Source organism: Arctopsyche grandis, chromosome 12 (genome assembly GCF_051622035.1).
Source record: "Arctopsyche grandis isolate Sample6627 chromosome 12, ASM5162203v2, whole genome shotgun sequence".
Classification (NCBI taxonomy): Eukaryota; Metazoa; Arthropoda; class Insecta; order Trichoptera; family Hydropsychidae; genus Arctopsyche; species Arctopsyche grandis.
Genome location: NC_135366.1, coordinates 19036460 through 19057711, shown reverse-complemented (window position 1 = coordinate 19057711; position 21252 = coordinate 19036460). Strand labels below are relative to the sequence as shown.

The window sequence follows — 21252 nt, the reverse complement described above, 5'->3', positions numbered from 1 at the left end:
ATGAATACCTGGCCTAACTATGTAGATTTTCATTAAAATATGTTCCTATTAATAAAACTGGGTTACGTCCATTACATAATAAAAACAACATCAAGAAGTTCCGTATGTTGTAATCATAAATGTGAATACCAAATTTCATAGACTAAACACTTCGAAACATCTTATCATATAAACTCCAAAAGCTATTCAACGTTGAGCGTGAATTTATCATGCTAATATGCATTATCATCTAAGTTCATTATCATGGTACAAACTTTGGTAGACTGGAATTTAATTATTCCTTCGATTATTAGAAACTAATAAGAATCATACCTACATAGTTATTCGCTTACTTATCATACATTCATACTTTATATTAGATCTATTTTGACTTTGCTTCAAAAAATGAAATAAAACAATGGCTATTATTTCACACATATATTCTTATACATATATTATATTCAATATCTAGGTACATGAAACAAGCAACAGTACATATACACGCAGCTAGGAATTCCAAAAATACCAACATTTATCATTATCAGTAATACCGATTTATTTTTAATAGTCTCAAGTACATATGATATTTCAGGCTTACTTTATCTTGATTTTAAATTTATCATACACTTAGTGGCTAATTTGAATAGCAGATCAAAAAAGATGTTGACTCATTCTTCGACTAATCCATACAAACTAGCTGTTTTCTAGAAAATCATACAATCTAGCCGATACGACGTTTTATTTTAAATAGAAGACAATTCGAGAAACATGAAATTATAATTATTATATATTTCGGTACTACCGGCAGTCTATTTTGTACTGCCGATAGTATCGAAGGTCGTATTTTGACCAAAAACCAATAGAACCGTATTAGTAGTACCGGTATTGAAATCTCCGATCAATTCATTTTGAAAAATTAATGCATTCGAAAATTTTGGTTTTATTTAAATTTAAATTTGAAACGTACGAGCCAACATTCTACATTTTATTTGCCTGAAATTATGTACATATATACCTTTTAACGCATTTTTATTTTTATTTTTAATTGCATTTTTACTAGTGTTATGACAAGTTGTACACAAATCGACACATATGGTCAAATTAGTATATACATACATATATATATATATATATATATATAAATTTGAAATTATAATAGAGAGTAGGTTGCGAATTCGTGAGGAAGCGTTTCAACAATTAAATCAGATAAATTAGCAAATTCTGATGGTAAATGATCAACTTTATTTTTATTATATTTTACACATATATTTACCAGAAAGGCCTAACAGGTAAACCCAATGTGCTTTCCTGTTCAAAAACGATGTATTATTAATATTATACAAAGTAAATACATATCAAATAACATTCACAGACACATCTATGGTTAAATTTATAAATTTGCAGCATTTTATACAATTCAGTAAAATTTGAGGCTGTTGAAAACTCGAGATTTTCGGAGAATATGGGTAAGGTTGTCAATTTGTTAGAACCGTTTAAATGAAAATCAGATAAATTGGCAAACTCTGATAGGAAACAATTGGAATTGGGAAGGTCTAGCCATCAGGAAACCAGTGGGATTTGAACCCATGACCACTTTGTTCAAAGCATTATATGCTAACCAGTAGTCTTTGCTCCCGGTTGACTTACATACATACATATTTATATCAAAATCTGGCCAGAAGCACAACAGAAATACGTTAAATCAAACGATGTATGATTTTTTCAATCGAGGTCTTATCAGGGCTTGAACCTGAGACTTTTCAGTCTCTAACAATATAGATCAAATCAAAGCTGCTGTCTGAATTAGATAAATTTATTCGAATTAATACACATCCCCCGTATATATGTACATATGTAAATATATGAAATACGTGTAAATCATCACATTTACGTTATTTAAAGGCTGGATTGGTGCATAATTTGAACTATGCATATACGATAACGAAGATCAGAATATACATATATATGTACCTATATATAGTTCAAATTGATCCATCACCGTAAGCTTTCTCTCATCTCTCTCACCGTATAGTATTCTGGTGTTATATCAAGACGCATGACGTCACCTGTCTGCACCAATAATGGACAAGCCGTGTCTGCGCGGGGTAGCCGCCCCACGGGGGTGCCTTAGGGTCCCCATGGAAGCTCCCCAAGGATAGGGGATGAGGTAGGGCAGTCGAAGGGGTAACTTTGATAATAAAGCGTTTGCCAAGATCTAATATCCATTCACTTTCGAATATTCGATCGTTTTATCACCGCCATCTCGCCTCCAAACTCATCTACAAACGCAATGAGAACGACGAACTCGAACGTTTAATGTCTCATTATCGCTATTATAATATTCCCGAGATGCGAAAGTGCCGACAGTCGAATCGTGTGTATTTTATTGATAAACGCCTACAAAATATGTATATATTTGTATATTTCAATGACAATTTCTCGGGAGTTTTAGCACATGTACATACATATTTGTTCGTGTACGTAGAAATGTATAAAGTATGAGAATAACACAATTTGAATCGCTTTGAATACTACTCGTGACGTTTTATTACATTTTCAATATTCTCCTATTGTAGAAATATTCATATTCTTCTAAATCATATTGTTCAGGTCCTTTAAACTCAATCTAAATACATTTTCAACGAGCTCTATACACATATTAGTTGCTTAATATATTCACCAGGTTACCTAGAATGTACTGACATAATAACAAAGGAAAAGTTAATAGGAAAAATTTTATAAAATAATATATGGTTTTCCCAGAGTTTTTCGTATAAATGTGTCATTTTAATTTGATGCATATTATATGGAATACCAATTATTAATAATAAATTGATAATACTTAAAAAATAACAAAGCAAATTCAGGCAAGATATTTTGAGATGTAATTTTTTTATGCTTGTCCTACATACATATCGATATCCCTATAAGTAAAGGATTAAACTCTGAAATATTAACCAAGAGGCTTCTACATACCTGTGAAAAAGCAAAAATAGATCAATAAGTTTTCTTATACATACATACATACATGTAAATATATCTCATTTAAAATGTAAATATTTGATAGAAAAATATTCTACAAGTACTCAAGGAATATGTAGATTGAGTCACCAGGTCGAAAGTAATTTTAAGGTAAGCCGTCATCGAAAAAGAGCTAAAATATCGTGATATTCCTTTAGTAAGAAAAAAGAAAAATGAGGATAAATTACGAAGGAAATTTTGTCACTTTCCGGGACAGTCCACTGGGAAATTCTTGCCATCCTAATGATCCAGGCTGTTTCAATCTCATATCGTACCTACAGTATACAATTACATTATTTTTATTTAATTATATGAATTACATACGTATGATTTTTATATATGTATGTACATATAATACCATATTTTGATATCAAATCGAAACATGAAGTTATTTACTTGTATATATTATACGATAGAAAACCGATCGAATTTTCCCCAAGCTCGCAAGAATGTTACACTCCAATTATCCGTCCAAACGACTACTCGCGCCCAGCATCCACATTTCCAAACATTCCAATAAGATTTTCAAATACAAACGAGGACACGGACCTTTATAATTTAATGTGGAATTAAACGCACGTCGACACACACATAAGCCAGTCCCCAGTATAAAAGGTGGCAGCGATTCCGGAGCTCGTTCTATTTTACGGGTTTCGATTCCATAAACTGTCGACCGGACTTAGCGCGCCCCCAGTTTATGTTCCAGGGTCTCGAATCCCACAGGTCTCCTCTCCCCAACCCCCCACAGCATCCCCTATCCCATACACACATTCACCTACCAGCCTCCCATCCGATATAACCGACCGTTTTCGTCCCCGAAACGTACCAAAAATAATAGTAGACATACAAAAACGCACACACACACACGCAGGTTACGCAACTCGAGATTTTCTGATATTTTCGACTGAGTCACGGAGCATGTTTGCGCAACAAATTAAAATGTGTAGCCGTTTGCGCAAGCACTTAGCCTAGCGCGTAATGGAGTCGAGTGTTGCACGTAAGACCGGTAGTTTGTGAGAAACGCGGCTGCCACTGTTTGGCGTACAAATTTACATGTAGCCGGGAGGCTTATTGGGAAATCGCACACCAATCTTAGAGAAGAACACTTTTGTTACAGATGTGACGATCGTCAAGGTCGTGATACCTGCATGTGTGTTCCAAAATGGCGAAATGTACGCCATTTTACATATACAACGCGCCGGATGTACAAGGTGAAATTATGCGGTTTCAGATGCAAGGGTTAAGGTCAAAAGGTAACTGCGTAATTAGAGGTCTCTAATGTGCGATATTGACCACAAGACACTCGACGCTCATTTCTGAATGGATATAGATACATATGTAGATTCAGAAAGGGGTTACATAGATAGCGATGACTAAGGTCAATGTTAAATAATACATATTACATATATCTATAAGGAGCAGGAATAAATGTTTTCATTAAAATAAGGTAAATACAAAGTAATATAATAATTACACGTAACAAAGAATTATCAAATTCTGTATGTCTTCCATAACGAGGAGAGATAGGAAATGGAATGGAATATGTAAGTGAATGGTAGTGGATATAGTGGAGTGACTGATGAGTTTGAAATTGCAATGTGTGGGTCAAGTACCTAGAAGAATGGACAAAAGGTGGACAAAGAAGTGCTTGAATGGTACCCGAAAGAATTTAAAAGAGTAAAGTAAAGCCTGCGAGAAAGACGGGTAGACGATATTAGGAAAATGTGTGGGCTAAGATGGATGAAATTTACACAAAATACTAGTTGAAGTGTGTGGAGAGGCTTTCATCCAGCAGTGGATGGCAATTGGTTTTAGAAAATGATGATGATATTATATTACATTAATGAAATTATAAAAATGTGTGGGGTGAGATGGATGAGAGTTGCGCACAACAAAGACAAATGGAAGCGTGTAAGAAAGTCCAACAGTGGATAGTTGAATGGCTGTTAATGATTTTAATGAAAATTTTCTATAAACTAAGTATCAATAAATATGTACATATGTATGTTACAGGCCAAGCGTCCACTCCGGTTCGTTCAAGAAAAAAATAATTAGTTAATACGCGAACTATATTCTTTAAAAGTACTGAAATATAAAATACTTTTAAAGTACTGAAAGTTAAAAGGGTCTTCAAGACTCTTTGGCATACTTGGTTCTTAATAGAGTGAGATCAATAGTCAGACTAAATATTGAATTATTATAATGTTGTTGATTGAAAAAACTAAAATAAAAATAAATAAATATGAAACCGGCTTAATTAAATGACTAACTTAACTTTCAATTAACCCGTTTCCGCTGATTTTAAAATATTTCACCTCAGGCTACGCATACATAGAAGACAGAAAATGGAAGAAGAGGCAAAAGATTGAGAATGCTTAAACTTATGCTTCAAGAGCCAGTTTTCCTACAAATTCCACATGGTTTACAATTATATGGACCTAGTTATAAAAGTTCAAGTTTATATAATGCACCCAATATTCTATAATTCGATGCTATTAGTCAATTATTGGGCATATAATACTATTTGAAATTAAAAAAAATCTTGACAACCAGATGAAGATCGCAATTTTTCTTTTGAAATTTATCAACATGGTACATAGACAGAAAGAAAAACCGTAATTTTCTATGACGTAGTCAAAACCACTAATCCTATCAAGAATTTAAGATTGAATTAAATTGACAATTGTAGCGCTCAAGATTAATTAATAACTAGTGTTGTGCCCGATGAAATAGCATCGCATGGGCTAGGGCATATTAAGTTATTAAATAAAAAAAATTAAAACAAATGTGTCGGCGCTATGTTCGATTCTCACGCGATCGTAGTTTTTTCAAATACCTTTTAAATATATTTAATTGTTTAATATGAAAAAGAAGGAAAAACTACCTACCTACCTACGTATAAACAATATAAAACACCAATAGGAAAAATAAATTAATTTAATAAATTTTCAATAGTTGGCGTTAAATGCTCAGAGACTTGCCTAGAGGAGACATTGGTAGTAAACAGTATATATGGAAGTTTTTTATTTTGTTATTATATTCGTACATTTTGTTGGGACGTACATATGTATGTCGAATTGAAACAACTATTATAGTACAGCGAGCGTTATCTTACACAGACACACACACACAGAATAGCGCTATTATATACATATATATGATGATTAATGATTAATGACATTATTATTTTTTATACTTTTTATTATTCAATACGAATCAAAAAACCTATACAGCTGCATTGAGCCATGTATGTACAAACAAGTAAAAAAATGAATAAAAATTACTACAATGATCATAAGAACAAATCTTCAAACGCACATTTCAACGGTTATCGCCAAATACAGCCGATATATGGCTTAAGAATATATGTACATATACATATGTATATGTACATATAATTTTTATGAATGGAAACAGTTTGAGAGTTCGGTTTCAGCTGAAGCATCCGCTGAATACACAATGGCGCGCAAATCCATCACGGCTCGGTCATGTGTTTCAATACTCGAGGCTTACGTAAATCTCTCGTCATCGCGAACAGACTCCTTTATACACTTCACATTATCTTTTCCTTTGCACACACACACACACACATAAATATAAATATATGCACGAAGCCTGAAACTTCCAACAACGTCGTTGGATTATAAGCAATACGTGTATATTTTTAAACTGGTATGTATACGACACTATGTATGTACATATGTATAGGTATATTTTTTCGCAAAGCATTCTAAGGTATGTATATGTATATGCGTCCATGCGTTTGGTTGTCATTGTCATCGTCGTCGTCTCTGAATCCTCTATGAAATTCTTGCTTTGTGCTCCAACGGCTCGGTTAGCCACTGCCTTTGAATCAATTAGTGGGACGTTCATCGAGATCAAACGCAACATACAATCCCACTCCCTTGCCAACCACCCACCCCAACCCCAACTTAGCAGGGTCGCATTCCGTGAATGCTATCGCATACCAATCGCGACATTGTATCTAAACACAATATCACCATAGTGACATATGTCGCCGATAATATTGGTGCATGGAGTACGCGTAGAGTGGATAATTGAAGATTTATATATGAAGAATCACATCTATGTACATAAATATATGCATTCATACATACATGTATTCTACTTCATCACTGAGAAAATATAGAATATTCTTTTCAATTAAATCAAACAAAAATAAACCGAAATTAATTTCAAGCATTACATTCTTACACCCATATCACATGACAAAGCGATAATATTATTTTATTTTATTTTTACAAAAATCAATTAATCAAGCACACTTGTCTAACAGATTGCTCCAAAGCGACGAGTGTGCTAAAAAGATTAAGAAGTACATACAATAGTAAAAAATATAAGTTAAAAAACAAATTACATATACAAATATACAATTTAAATAAAGAAAGGATAACTAAATAAAACATGAATCATAATAAAATCATAATTAAAAACACTAACTTAACCTTTCTAAATCTTTCGCGACCTCCATAACTTAGGAATTGGTGCAGAGAATGAAGAGAGACATGACAAATGTCAATGGCACCATCCAGTGAATTTAAGAAACGGAGGCCGCGAGGAATGGGAGAATAACAAAATGCCACAGTTCTAGCCAAAGGAGTGTGAAAAAGGAGACGATGGCGGGTCCATATCACACTCTCTGGAGCATGAAGGCCCAACTCAGACAGGATAGACGGACAGGAGATACAGCCTCTAAATATGGAAAACAAGAACTTGATGAGGACAATATGAATCTCGGATAATTTTCCACTACTAACCGAAGAGTAAAGCAGAACTAACGATTGATAAATATATTGATACTTCCTATATACATATAGGATCCGGATGTGAAGGATTCCAAGTGAAACGCGCAGATTAAGTCAGAACTATTTATTGTACACGCTCTTCGGGCTTGTCCTCCAACAAGTGACCATAACAACACGCATCCGGTCTTTCCCAGGCATACCACACACACTCTATCTCGGCTCGTTTAAAAATCAATTCTACATTCGGTCATTCCTGACTGTCATTCGCCCTCGGATGACATTCTTCGTCTTTTATATTTTTACAGCATTTCATCTCACATTCTTTTACATTTCATCTTCTACTCTATACAATGTATCATCTTACATTCTTTTAAAACATTTCCTCTATCATCCTCAACAATGTTTCATCTCACATTCTTTTACATTTCATTTTCCACTCTATACAATGTATCATCTTACATTCTTTTAAAACATTTCCTCTATCATCCTCAACAATGTTTCATCTCACATTCTTTTACATTTCATTTTCCACTCTATACAATGTATCATCTTACATTCTTTTAAAACATTTCCTCTATCATCCTCAACAATGTTTAATCTTCCATTCCATAAAATCATCTTATATTCTCCTAAACATGCTTTCAATTGTCACAATTACAATTTAAATCACAATTACAATCATCATCACAACTACATTTCAATACACTTATACATCAATCATTTCACAATTTACATAACAATTACAATTATAACAAATTAATCGTTACACATTTCACTACAAATCAATTTTTTCATTTCAACACAATTCAATCTTCAATAAAGTTACACATAACAATTAAAGTTACACATAAATCATCACAATTACAATTTAAAATTATGTCAAGCAATACAAAACATTAAAATCAATACCTTTACAATGACAAGTTAAATCTTTACATCGGAAACAATCACATTTTATAACATTACTAGAATTAGCAATAAAACATTAAAATCAATACCTTTACAATGACAGGTTAAATCTTTACACCGGAAACAATCACATTTTAAAACATTACTAGAATTAGCAATAAACATTAAAATCAATACCTTTACTATGACAGGTTAAATCTTTACATCGGAAACAATCACATTTCAAAACATTACTAGAATTAGCAATAAAACATTAAAATCAATACCTTTACAATGACAGGTTAAATCTTTACATCGGAAACAATCACATTTTAAAACATTACTAGAATTACATTTCAATACAGTTATCTTATATTCTTCTAAGCATGTAACCAAATTAAAACATGATTCAATATACAAAGCACTTCCCAAAAATACTAGAATAAGCAATAAAACATTACACTTTTCAATCATCAAATTACAAGTAAGGCTTAACTAAAAACCCTCCAGGCATTTCACTTATTCTCTAATTCACAAACGCACACTTCACTTCCATCGGTGCAACTTAAATTCTATCCAATGCCCTCGGCGATTCTCTGTGACTGTCCGAGGAATCTGCCGTCACCCCACAGATATTCTGCTAGTAATTTACCATAAATGAAGTCAACACATATTGGTTCTAGCTCACTGATACATCCAGTAAGTCTTTTCTCAATCCATGGTTCTATTTTCTTTTCCATTGAATTAACATCAATCCGACTACGACCGAGCTTGAAAGTGAATACAGTGTCCTTCGGTGTTGAAATTTTGACTGGGTCTCTTAATCCTTCTTGTGATTTAGCCATATCTTTCTCTTTGTCTTTATGTTTCTCCTCTTCTTTATTCTCATCTTCAGAATTCTTCAAATGACTATAATCCTTAGATCCTTTTCTAAATTGATCATCGGGTGGTTGATCTGTATTTGAAGACGGTATGTCTCCGTAGTCCCAAAGTCTTCCTCTTTGCAAACCATCACCGTCCATACTTCCATCAGCCAGGTTCACACCTCCATCAGCCATGTTCGCATCGTCCTCTTCATCATTGGAAACAATGAGTTCTCTTTGAGCAGACATCTCTCGTGAAGCCCGTTGCTGCAAAGGTCTTTTTCTGTGCAAACCATCACTGTTCACACTTACATCAGCCATGTTTACATCTCCATCAGCCATGTTCGCATCGTCCTCTTCATTATTGGAAACAATGAGTTCTCTTTGAGCAGACATCTCTCGTGAAGCCCGTTGCTGCAAAGGTCTTTTTCTGTGCAAACCATCACTGTTCACACTTACATCGGCCATGTTTACATCTCCATCAGCCATGTTCGCCTCGTCCTCTTGTGTTAGAATACTGACTGGTTCTCTTATTTCTTCTTGTATTGGAATACTGACTGGTTCTCTTATTTCTTCTTGTATTGTCAAGACAGTCTTTGTTTTGGTGCTGTTACATTGAGCTGATATGTGCCCAAACTCGTTACAATTGAAACAACGAGTTCCTCTCGTCTTAAACCTACAGTCGGCTGCTAAATGACCACGTCCACCACAATTGTAGCATCGTGAACTCAGTCTTTCTCGGTTTTCACGGTTTCTCACGGGCCCCGTCACCCTGGGTTCGTCGTCTGGTGTTTCACCGGCCCCACTTGAATCGGAGTCAATGGGCTCTGCTTGAGCAAGCATTTCTCGTTCTTCAAAGACGAGCTCTTCGTCATCCCACTGGAACTCTTCTATCAGCTTCTGCTTAAGGATAGTCCATGATATAATTATCCCTTCTGAATCCAGGAACATTCTCGCTGTTCCTACGCAATATATTCTCCCGTAGACCAGTTGCTCCAGGGGCGTCCAGTGGAAGAACTTCGCAAATTCTTCCATGTGCTCAATCCACCGGCTGATTGGCACACCGCCAATCCCCTTAAACCGTGGCGCGTAAGTCTCGAATTTGTCTCTGTCAAAATATGGCACTTCGTCTTCTTCTTCCTCTTCATCGTCGTCGTCATCATCTTCGTCTAAGTCCGCGAACCTCTGCATCTCCACGACAGTTAGCCGACGTAAAACTGACGCTGACATTGGCGCTATCGTCTTGGATATCATCATCGTCGTGTGGCGTGTTCGCTGACGTGACGTCACCGACGTCACGGGCTTCCGCATTCTCGTCATCGCGCGCGCGTCCTAACCTCAACTGTCAAAACTCCGCGTCGTCGTCTGACCGCTTCTGGCTGTCACTCGAAATGTCTTCAGGCATCCCGGACGAGCCCCCAAATATAGGATCCGGATGTGAAGGATTCCAAGTGAAACGCGCAGATTAAGTCAGAACTATTTATTGTACACGCTCTTCGGGCTTGTCCTCCAACAAGTGACCATAACAACACGCATCCGGTCTTTCCCAGGCATACCACACACACTCTATCTCGGCTCGTTTAAAAATCAATTCTACATACATATATGTATAATATATAGAAGAAGAATGGGAATAAATATTTTTGATTTGATTTTTAAATGCTTTTTATTATTACGAAATTATGTTCACAATACATCTTATATCTATTTTAATAGCTACTGATCTACTGATCATTTTCTATTTAACAATTTAATTTAATTTGGTTAGTAATCACAGTATTATATTATTCTAATGTTAATCTAAAGCATAATAGGAAAAGGAGCTCAAAAACCTATTTACAATTCTTATAAATGTTCATAATACAACTAATACATAATATTAATTAAAGACTCTCTAAAGTCGATGACCTAAAGCAAATTTTGTTTAGGTAATCTGTGTTTATACCTGAAGGGTATAGACATTTTGTTGTAATCACCGAGACTCTTCAAAAGTGTGTTAGTATGTTTATTAGTGATTCTGTCATAGAATCTACTGGTTAGTTTGTTAGTAATGTCTGTAACAAACGGAATATTATATATGGCATGCAGTTTTAAATATGACATACATATATAGTATGGAATTGTTAGGTGAAGATCTTTGTTAAAAAACGACATAAAACACTGAAAGTGGGCACCTACATATTAAAGTCAAAAATGTAATAATTAATAAGATTTCTTACTTTAAAAGTAATTTTACGACGAAGTTTTTAAAGTATGAATACTTTAATTGTTACTTTTGAAAAGACAAACATTTGCCAAAACAATCCTATGATATTTTAATCATTGGAATGAAATTTTTTGTTAAAAAGTTTTTACCTTTTCAATATTTAAGTCAATATTTCAATAAACAATCAGTAACTTTTACGAAAAATTTTCACTAGATAATAGTGTACTTTATAGGTAAAAATTAACAGTCAATTAACCGCTTATTGTTTTAAATATTTTTTGACAAACAGAAAATAGTCAATCAGTCAACCGATGATATAATTTACTCGTCATCTATTTACAAACCAAATCTAGCGAAGTTACTGAACAAATAAATATTGTATATTTTTCTATTATTCTATTCCCAAAAGTTGACGATTAATCTAAAAAGTCTTTATGGTCTTAGATCTTGCGAAAAAGCTCCTCAGCTCTTTGTATTTCAGTCCAATCCCACATACCCACATTTTAAGAAGACATTTGCTTCCTTTCAATTTACTTTTATTTTTAAAAAGGAATATATCTTTCTTTTACGTGCCCGAGATATGAAGTTTTACGGCATTTGATATCGCTGATTAATTTTATCGCTCGTCTGACATTAGCTCTCACATACATATATTATAAACCGTTGAACACGAATGATAATCCGAATTGGTCACAATTCAAATGTGCTCGCATAATGATCGATGTTCTTGAATCGGCCGAAAGTTTGATCGTGTGTTTTGTTAGGCAATACACAGACATTGATTAGGCGTGGGTATCGGAGTGTCGGTTAGGGCTGGCAACTTCTAAATTGGACTAATAAATTGGCTGGCATCCCTGTCGCTCCTGCGGGAACTTGCCTCCGTGCGAGCAGTCTCCTGAGCTCACTTAAATTACCTCTTTATCAGCGTCGGGCCCGAACATGTGTTCATTAAGATCGCTCTCCAGTCAACAATTGCTCCGTAGGGCAACCGGCTCAGGTGGCACTGAAGCGTTCGCACACACAATCATCATTATTCAGTTTTTTTCTCACAACAGTAATATAAACATAAAACCCTTCAGTAATATGCCCGCAGAGACAATATTAAGCATGACTTATATAAATTTGAAACAAACGGCTTAAGTGACAATTATTTATATCAAACACTCTCGATTCAAATTATACATAGATATGTATGTATATTCAAAAATAACAAAGCAATAAAACGTCTGGCTTTATTCAGTTTTCAATTTTAATTAAATAAATATGTTCACATTCAATAAAATTAAATGTATTTTAAACTCAAGTACTTAATATCAATTGACGCACAATACATATACATATAATCATTCGACTTAATTTTAAAAATAAAAATAAATCGAATAAAAAATCTTCAGTCAAAATATGTATAATGAAAACGATTTCATACGACTGCTATCCTATCTTACAAATTAATTATGATTAATTGGGCTATAACTGTCTCTTCTATATAAATTTACAATTCCCAGTCATCGTCTCTATAGGTACTTAAGCCCCTTCTTAACTCTCCCACGAAAAATATAATTGATTCATTCATTTAATGTATAATATAAGCAAGTCAAAAATCAAGAATATATCATCTTATTATTTGTATGCATTTATATTTATCAAACTATGTATTTTTTTATATACGTACATACATATATTAAGGGGTTGATCGAATAATTTGTGGGGTCATTCAGCTATCGTTGCCGTTTAACACCTTTGCATCTGCTCACTTTTCACCCTGTGACTTTTATATACTACATACCGACAATAATTTCATTGTATGAGATCGGATGTGCATTAGATGCACCCGTCGTTGAATAATAAATATGCGCCACGCGCCTCATCACTCCCACAACACACATTGTAAATATTTCCATACGTAATGATCACACGTTTGAGCTACGTCAATTTTATTTGTCGATAAAATTACTAGAAAATTAAAAAAATATACAAAACAAATATACATAAACAGAAAAGATATTTGAAATTTACAAAAATAATCGATATGGTACGGAGTCAATTATGTATAATTAACCATACTTCAAATTCCTTTTGGCAATACATATTCTATACACACATATGTAGGTATATTAAAATTTAACGTTGTGCCTTATGCTAACAATCTATGTGCAATACATATTAGAGGCTTTCTACCTGTTTCACCACAAATTTATTTATTATTAAAATTACAAGCCAATGCAAATATCGAACCCACTCATATCGAGAGTATAAATTTCGCATCAGAAGTACACTACAGAACATCAACATTTTCTTTTTAAGGCATTTATACTGAATTTAATTGTAATGTGATTCCTGATATAATTTGGGTTTGACTATTCAAGCCCTTTTAATGCCATAGTACTGTTTGCATCGCTTTTAAATTAATTAGAAGTGATCTCGAATTTGCTAGTACTGTTTAGAATTCTTTCTATCGCGTAAATTTTAATAATCACACAAATAATTTAATTCCTACTGCAATTACAGATTTCTTCATAATGATTGTTTTGTTTCCTTACAGTCTACATAGGGGGAAAATTTATAATTCATGTTTTTTGTTTAAGCTTTTGAATCATATAATTGATAGTCCCTATTTATTAAAAAAGATCCTATTTAAATGTCCAATCAGATCCGTCTGAAATTCTTCATTATTTCACATTAATTCCTGATCTACCAACTATTCCTATAATTCCTTTTTATATATGTAGATCAAGCCCTTTTTTTAAGAAATATTCCCCCTCATATTGATCTTTTTTGTTGTTCCTTTTCTTGCCTTAAATTTCTATTATTTGATCATTTTTATTAGTTATAGATATGTACGTATGTACATACATATAGCTGCAATATATAAGAATGCCACAGCTTCGGTTAAATTTTTTTCAGGTACAGATAGATTTAGCATAGGAAAAGGATTAAGACAAGGAGATACAATCTCGCCCAAGTTATTCAATGCGGTGCTTGAGGGAGTTTTCAGGAACTTAGAGTGGGACACAGCCGGAGTAAGCATCAACGGTCGTTTCTTGAATCACCTTCGGTTCGCAGACGATATAGTTTTAATAGCTCGTGATTCAGCTGAACTACTTAACAGACTAACACAGCTGGACAGGGAAAGTAGAAAAGTAGGATTAAAAATTAACGTAGATAAGACCAAACTAATGTTCAATAGTTATTGCATGCCTGATAGCATCCCATTAGATGATAAACCAGTAGAAGTAGTAAATAATTATTTATATTTAGGTCAAATAATTGACATGTCTGGTAGTAAAGATGAAGAGATAAAGAGACGTATGAAATTAGGATGGAGTGCATTTGGACGGATGAATGTTGTTTTTAAATCAAAAATGCCACTCTGCCTGAAGAAAAAGATCTTTGATCAATGCGTTTTGCCAGTGATGACGTATGGATGTGAAACTTGGACACTGAACACCAAGATGCTACATAAAATCCAATGCACTCAAAGAAGTATGGAGCGCTGTATGCTTGGCATAACGAGGAAAGACAGAAAGCGGAACACGTGGGTGAGAAGTATGACAAGAGTAGTGGACATAGTGGATAGAGTGAAGAGATTGAAATGGCAATGGGCGGGTCACGTAGCTAGGAGGATAGACGAAAGGTGGACAAAAGAAGTGCTTGAATGGTACCCGAGAGAATGCAAAAGGGTAAAAGGAAGACCGCATGGAAGATGGGTGAACGAAATTAGGAAAATGTGCGGGGTGAGATGGATGAGTGTTGGAGAGGCCTTCATCCAGCAGTGGATGGCGAGTGGCTGTAAATGATGATGATGATGATGATGACATACATATATCCCATTATAGCATTTATTCAATGCCTTTCCACTGTTTTTTTTTATTATTTTTCATTGTTATTATTAATCTTTAGAAACTTTTTTGGTGAAAATGTTATATTCATTGTAATTTTGTTTGTTTGTGTATTTTTAAAATAAATTAAAAAAAATACATATACTATAATGAATTTAACTCGCGTATAATTTTTAGTCTACATTTGTATATAGGTACGTAGTAACAATAGATGCCGTTTTTTTAGATATGTTTTTATACATGTGATACTAATAGACAAAAATCCAACTTTCTTTTCTAATTACAAAACTCTTAAATTACTTCGGTAGTTGTTTTTCTGAAAAAACTTCTCATGTTTTCCTACTTTTTCTTGGGAAGGGGATGGGGTAGTAAAATTTTTATAATTAATTGATGATATATAAAATCTGGAACAAGACAACAAGCGCATGTTAACCCACGTGCATTTTTCACAACAACCGTTATACAGATGATCATATGTATATGGAACCCTTATACTTATAATTTAATGTAACCAGCATTAATTATAGCTCAGTGGTAAGCATATGTTTCGAACGAGTGAAAGGTCCCGATAATTTTTCTGATTTTTAAATTAAGCAACGGGCTTGCATTTTTCATGAATTAGACAAGTTTTTGCCTATTTATCGGAATGCGAGATTTCACAAATTTAGCGTCACGGTTCTGGTTCACTGCATCAAAAGTCGAAAGATCGAAAATCGAAAGCTCTCAAGTCGAAAACAATGTAAGCATGGTAAACGGTACTATATAAATATAATATATATCAGTGGCGTGCAGTGAAATTCTCTCTTTTTTTGTGGAACAGCCTGTTCCTCTAGTATCCTGCTCGCGCACATTAAGTAAGGCTGTACGACAAAAAGAGAGAGAATTTTACCGCACGCCACTGATATATAATATATACTACCCGCTCTTCATATGTATGCATGGTAAACGAACAGGTGGCACGAAAAATCAGCGCAAACCAACTTAGCGCCGACCTTTCGGCGCAGACAACTCAGCGCAACAACAACTCAGCGAATGACAATTCAGCGCATGGACTATTCAGCGCAAAATCAATTTTTTCAATAAGTTTCAAACGTATTTTCAAAAATAATTACTGTATTGAAATTGTCGGTCATATCTACATGATAATTTCATAAATGCGAATAAATTTATTTTATACTCTTTGTGCCCGGCTTAGAAACCCTGCTTAAAAATAAATTTTTACGGCCTTAGTTGAGAGCATCAAATAAATTTATTCGCATTTATGAAATTATCGGGTTTGGTGCATCCGCTCTAAAATCGCCAGATTAACAGAACGGCAGCTTTAAACGTAATTCTCGTTTTCTCGAATGATAGATTGCACATCAGATGACGGGTAACCTTTCGATGTGCACAGATACAATTATTCAAATGGTAATTATTAAAATTGAGTTGGATCTTTCAGGCGAGTTTAATAAGGCAAGATTCGATAAGTTCCGAATCTTGCCTTATTAAACTCGCCAGAAAGATCCAACTCAATTTTAATAATTGCATCTGTGCACATCGAAAGGTGCCCGTCATCTGATGTGCAATCTATCATTCGAGAAAACGAGAATTACGTTTAAATTTTAGAGCGGATGCACCGCATCCGAAATTATCATGTAGATATGACTGACAACTTCAATACAGTAACTATTTTTGAAAAAGCATTTGAAACTTATTGAAAAAATTGTTTTTGCGCTGAATAATCCATTGCGCTGAATTGTCATTCGCTGAGTTGTCGGTGCGCCAAACGAACAAGAATAAAGATTTCGATTTTTTGACTTTCGCTGCGGTGACGGCCACCGTTGCGCGCGGGATATATCCATTATGAATAAAATAAAATGAAAAATGGTAAAATGAAAGATTTTTTCTGTATTTTTGCAATTCATTTTGCAGCGATTAATCATAGCACAAATACTGTATTGAATGCTTTAAAAATTACTGTGATATAATTAAATATTATTGGTAGGTAATTTAATAATCGAACATTTTTAATAAATAGATAATGACGATACGCTCGAGACGCTCAAGACGCCGGTCGTCCATAATCCGGATTCCGGCAAAAGCTTTCACGCGAAAAAAGCTCGGAGTGAGCGAGCTTTTTTCCCCGCTATATACGGTTGGGTGTGTTTTTCTTTTTTCTAGCTTTAGAAGTTTCGCCGTCGGCGTGGCGGCGTCGGCGGCGTCGCGGCGCCGGGGAAATTTATACGCGCGTCGCTTTCCCTCTAAATGTCACGACAGGAAATCAAGAGTAATGCCGACATGAAACTGCACTACGGCCAGCCTCCCCGGAGACAAGATGGCTGCTGCCGTCGTCCCGCTCCCGCGCCTCTACCCGTCGCCATCGCGCAGGGCCGGTTCCACGGGTTGTCGCAAGCCCTCTCTAATGCCGCCAAGTGTTCGCTCTCTCTTCTTTGATCGTCCATAGACGACATATTAACTTTCGCAATACGTACATATCTAATAAATTTATATTTATATATACAATATATACACACGTAAGGAATCGGCGCGTTAGTCATTTACGATGCTAAAATATCGAGTGATTCCCCCTCGAAACGTTTCCACTCAAACATGCAACTGTGCTAAATATCAATCATTAATATAACATATTTCGTTTGTTACAGACATTACTAACAAACTAACCAGTAGATTCTATGACAGAATCAATAATTACCATACTAACACACTTGTGAAGAGTCACGGTGATTACAACAAAATGTCTATACCCTTCAGGTGTAAACACAGATTACCTAAACACGATCTGCTTTAGGTCGTCGACTTAAGATAGTCTTTAATTAATATTATATATTATAAGCATTTATAAGAATTGAAAATAGGTTTGTGAGCTATATTTCCTATTATTCTGTACATTAACATTAGAATAATATAATACTATGATTACTAACCAAATTAAATTAAAATTGTAAAATAGAAAATGATCAGTAGATCAGTAGTAGTGCTTCCAATCCCGGAAGGTTAATTCAGCACCGGGATTGCGCTGCTGGGAATTTTCGATCCCGGGATCCCGGTGCCACAACCGGGATTTCAAATGTATGAGAAAAAAAAGTTCAATAGCATATTTTCATATTTCAAAAACGTTCAATTGAATTTTGCAAACTCTCCCGATGTTTCACGAAAAAAAATACTCCCATATTGGCGTACTAATTTTTAAAGTTTGGCTACATTCGAAACGAAAAAAAAACACATCTGAAAATGTAATTAAATAAAGTAAAAAACATCGCTTTGATTCATTGATTCGTTTTTTACAAATAGTTTGGACCGTCATCGAAAATATCCACCTAATATAAAAAAAAACTCCAATTACATTTTCTTTGGTTTGATGAGTGGCTTGGTAGATAATTTAATTCGAAAACTTGAAAAAGAGGACACCTATAAAAGGAGGTACCATTTCCGGAAAAAAAATTACGGCGTATCGATACAAATTTCAGTAACCAATACTAAGTTTCAGCTCGATAGGACGAACAGTGTTCAAAAAATCCCCAAAATACACTGACACACAATAAACATACAAACACTCACACAGAAACACACACATTTTTTCTATATCACGAAAACGTGATCAGTGGTCGATTCTGAGTTCGAATCAGTTAAAATATGCTTCAAATATCATTGCGGTTGAGAACAATATCTGCGACACAATACAGGCCGTTCATACCATTTTGTGGAAACGGCAAGCTGGCGTCGAAACGGGTGGCAAACAAATGGACTATGAATGTCATTGCCCATCCCACCATTGTTCATTATATAATGTTGTTTTATGTTTTTTTCCATATTATATTTGTAAAAATAATATTTTTAAAGAAATTTCTGCCAGCACCGTAATCCAGGTATTCAGACTAGTTTTAGCACCGGGATTCACGGTACCAGAAAACACCGGGATCCCGGAATCCTGATGCCCGGGATCCCGGGATTGGAAACCTTAATCAGTAGCTATTAATAAAGGAGGTATGTAAAAAAAGAGGTTTGTAATAAGATGTATTGTTAACATAATTTCGTAATAATAAAAAGCATTTAAAAAAAAATTACCAGAGCGGAGACTAATCAATCTTTACTAAGTTTGACCCACTTAATTCTAATATGATAATGATTTTTGTTGGTTCGCGAACGTTTATGATATATGAGCGTTTACAAAAATTCACAATTTTTACAGTTTTTTGGCTTTTGCGATATTTAACTCAAAATCTAGTATTACTGTGCTCAAAGTGAGTATTAAAATCGATAGTCAGATGTTTTTTCTATTTATTCTGATTTTTTATTGTTTTAAAATACTTATAATTAATTGTCTAGTGAATTTTAAAAGTCAAAAATATATATATTTTTAACGGATTTCAAAATTCTTCTAAAAAATATTGTACTTTAAATTATTTCTAATAGACCCATTTGTACATGTAATATTTAACATATGTATTCGAAAAATCTATCTATGTATGTATACAGCCATGGACAAATAAATTATTAAATCACTTGTAAAACAATATTAAAAAATATAAAATTTATAATTTCTATTACATGTTTAAAAAATTTAGTCTGATTCAGATAGCGGTTTGGGAGATAATTGAATTCAAAAACTTAATAAAAAAAGACGACACCTATAAGGGGGGTACCATTTCTGGTCAACTTAAAAATTTGAAAAAATTTACGTCGTATCGATAAAAAATTCAGTAACTGATACTAAGTTTCAGTTCGACAGGACGAACGGTGTTCAAAAAATCCCCAAAATACACAGACACACACACACATTTTTTCGTGATCGTGATCGAGTTCGAATCAGTCAAATTTTCGCATGATCACAAAACTTCATATATTGTTACTACGAGTTTCAAAACACCCACTACCTCTGCATTGTATCTTACCAAGAATTTTAATGTTAAAACCTATTTTGTTTACCTTAGGTTGCTTATTATTTAAAAAATAAATGAAATTGACCTTTAAACGCAAGTTAGTGTTATATCAATTCTGTTTTTTTTTAATAAGTGCATCTTCATTTATTTAAAAAAAATGCCAAAAACACGGGAACTGGGTAAAAGGGGCAAGGCTCAGATTATTTGAATACAATTGCAATAGTTGAAAAATGTCAATAAATAATTCCAAACATCTTAAATTATCGCGATGTGCTGTCCAACCAACATTAAAATGATACACAGCTTAATTAGTTTTATAAAAAAAGTCGTTCAAAAACGGGAAAAAAATGGAAGAGACTTGATGATTACACTGATAATTGTTCATCAATGAAGTGTTACACTTTATACTTGACAGTTAGAACATTTATCACTTTTGTTATAATTTTATTTATATTATATTTCATTTGATAAGGCTTTTAAATACAATATTAGTAGATACATTAAGTGATTTTACTAAACTCAACTTCCTCCAAGCGAAATAAATAGTTTTAACTCATTTTAAATAACAAAGCACAAACTTCAATAATAAAACAAACTGAAACAATTCAATAATAAAACAATTCGAAAAAGCAAACTGAAATAAATTCTCCACTTAAGACACGAGATGACAAACTGGAAGAAGATGACATTTAAATGAGATAACATGCATATTATTAACATTATATGTTAAGTTAAATAAAAACATAGATTAAGTAATAATCTATCAAACGAATATCTGATTTATTAACTTGAAGTCAAGATTTCAAG

At 33.8% G+C, this 21252-nt stretch overlaps 2 protein-coding genes across 2 annotated transcripts in view; both read left to right on the top strand.

The window, feature by feature from the left end:
• The first annotated feature begins 6757 nt into the window (after positions 1-6757).
• LOC143920454 (homeobox protein orthopedia B-like) overlaps positions 6758-21252 on the top strand; it is a 56263-nt gene continuing 41768 nt past the window's right edge. The window contains exon 1 of the mRNA XM_077443343.1: positions 6758-6950. Within this exon, the coding sequence (XP_077299469.1) occupies positions 6758-6950 (193 nt within the window). The remainder of the gene's footprint in view (positions 6951-21252) is intronic.
• The window catches only part of LOC143919537 (GATA zinc finger domain-containing protein 1-like), a 241054-nt gene continuing 231999 nt past the window's right edge, over positions 12198-21252 (top strand). The window contains exon 1 of the mRNA XM_077441897.1: positions 12198-12203. The gene's annotated coding sequence lies outside the window, so the exon portion shown is untranslated. The remainder of the gene's footprint in view (positions 12204-21252) is intronic.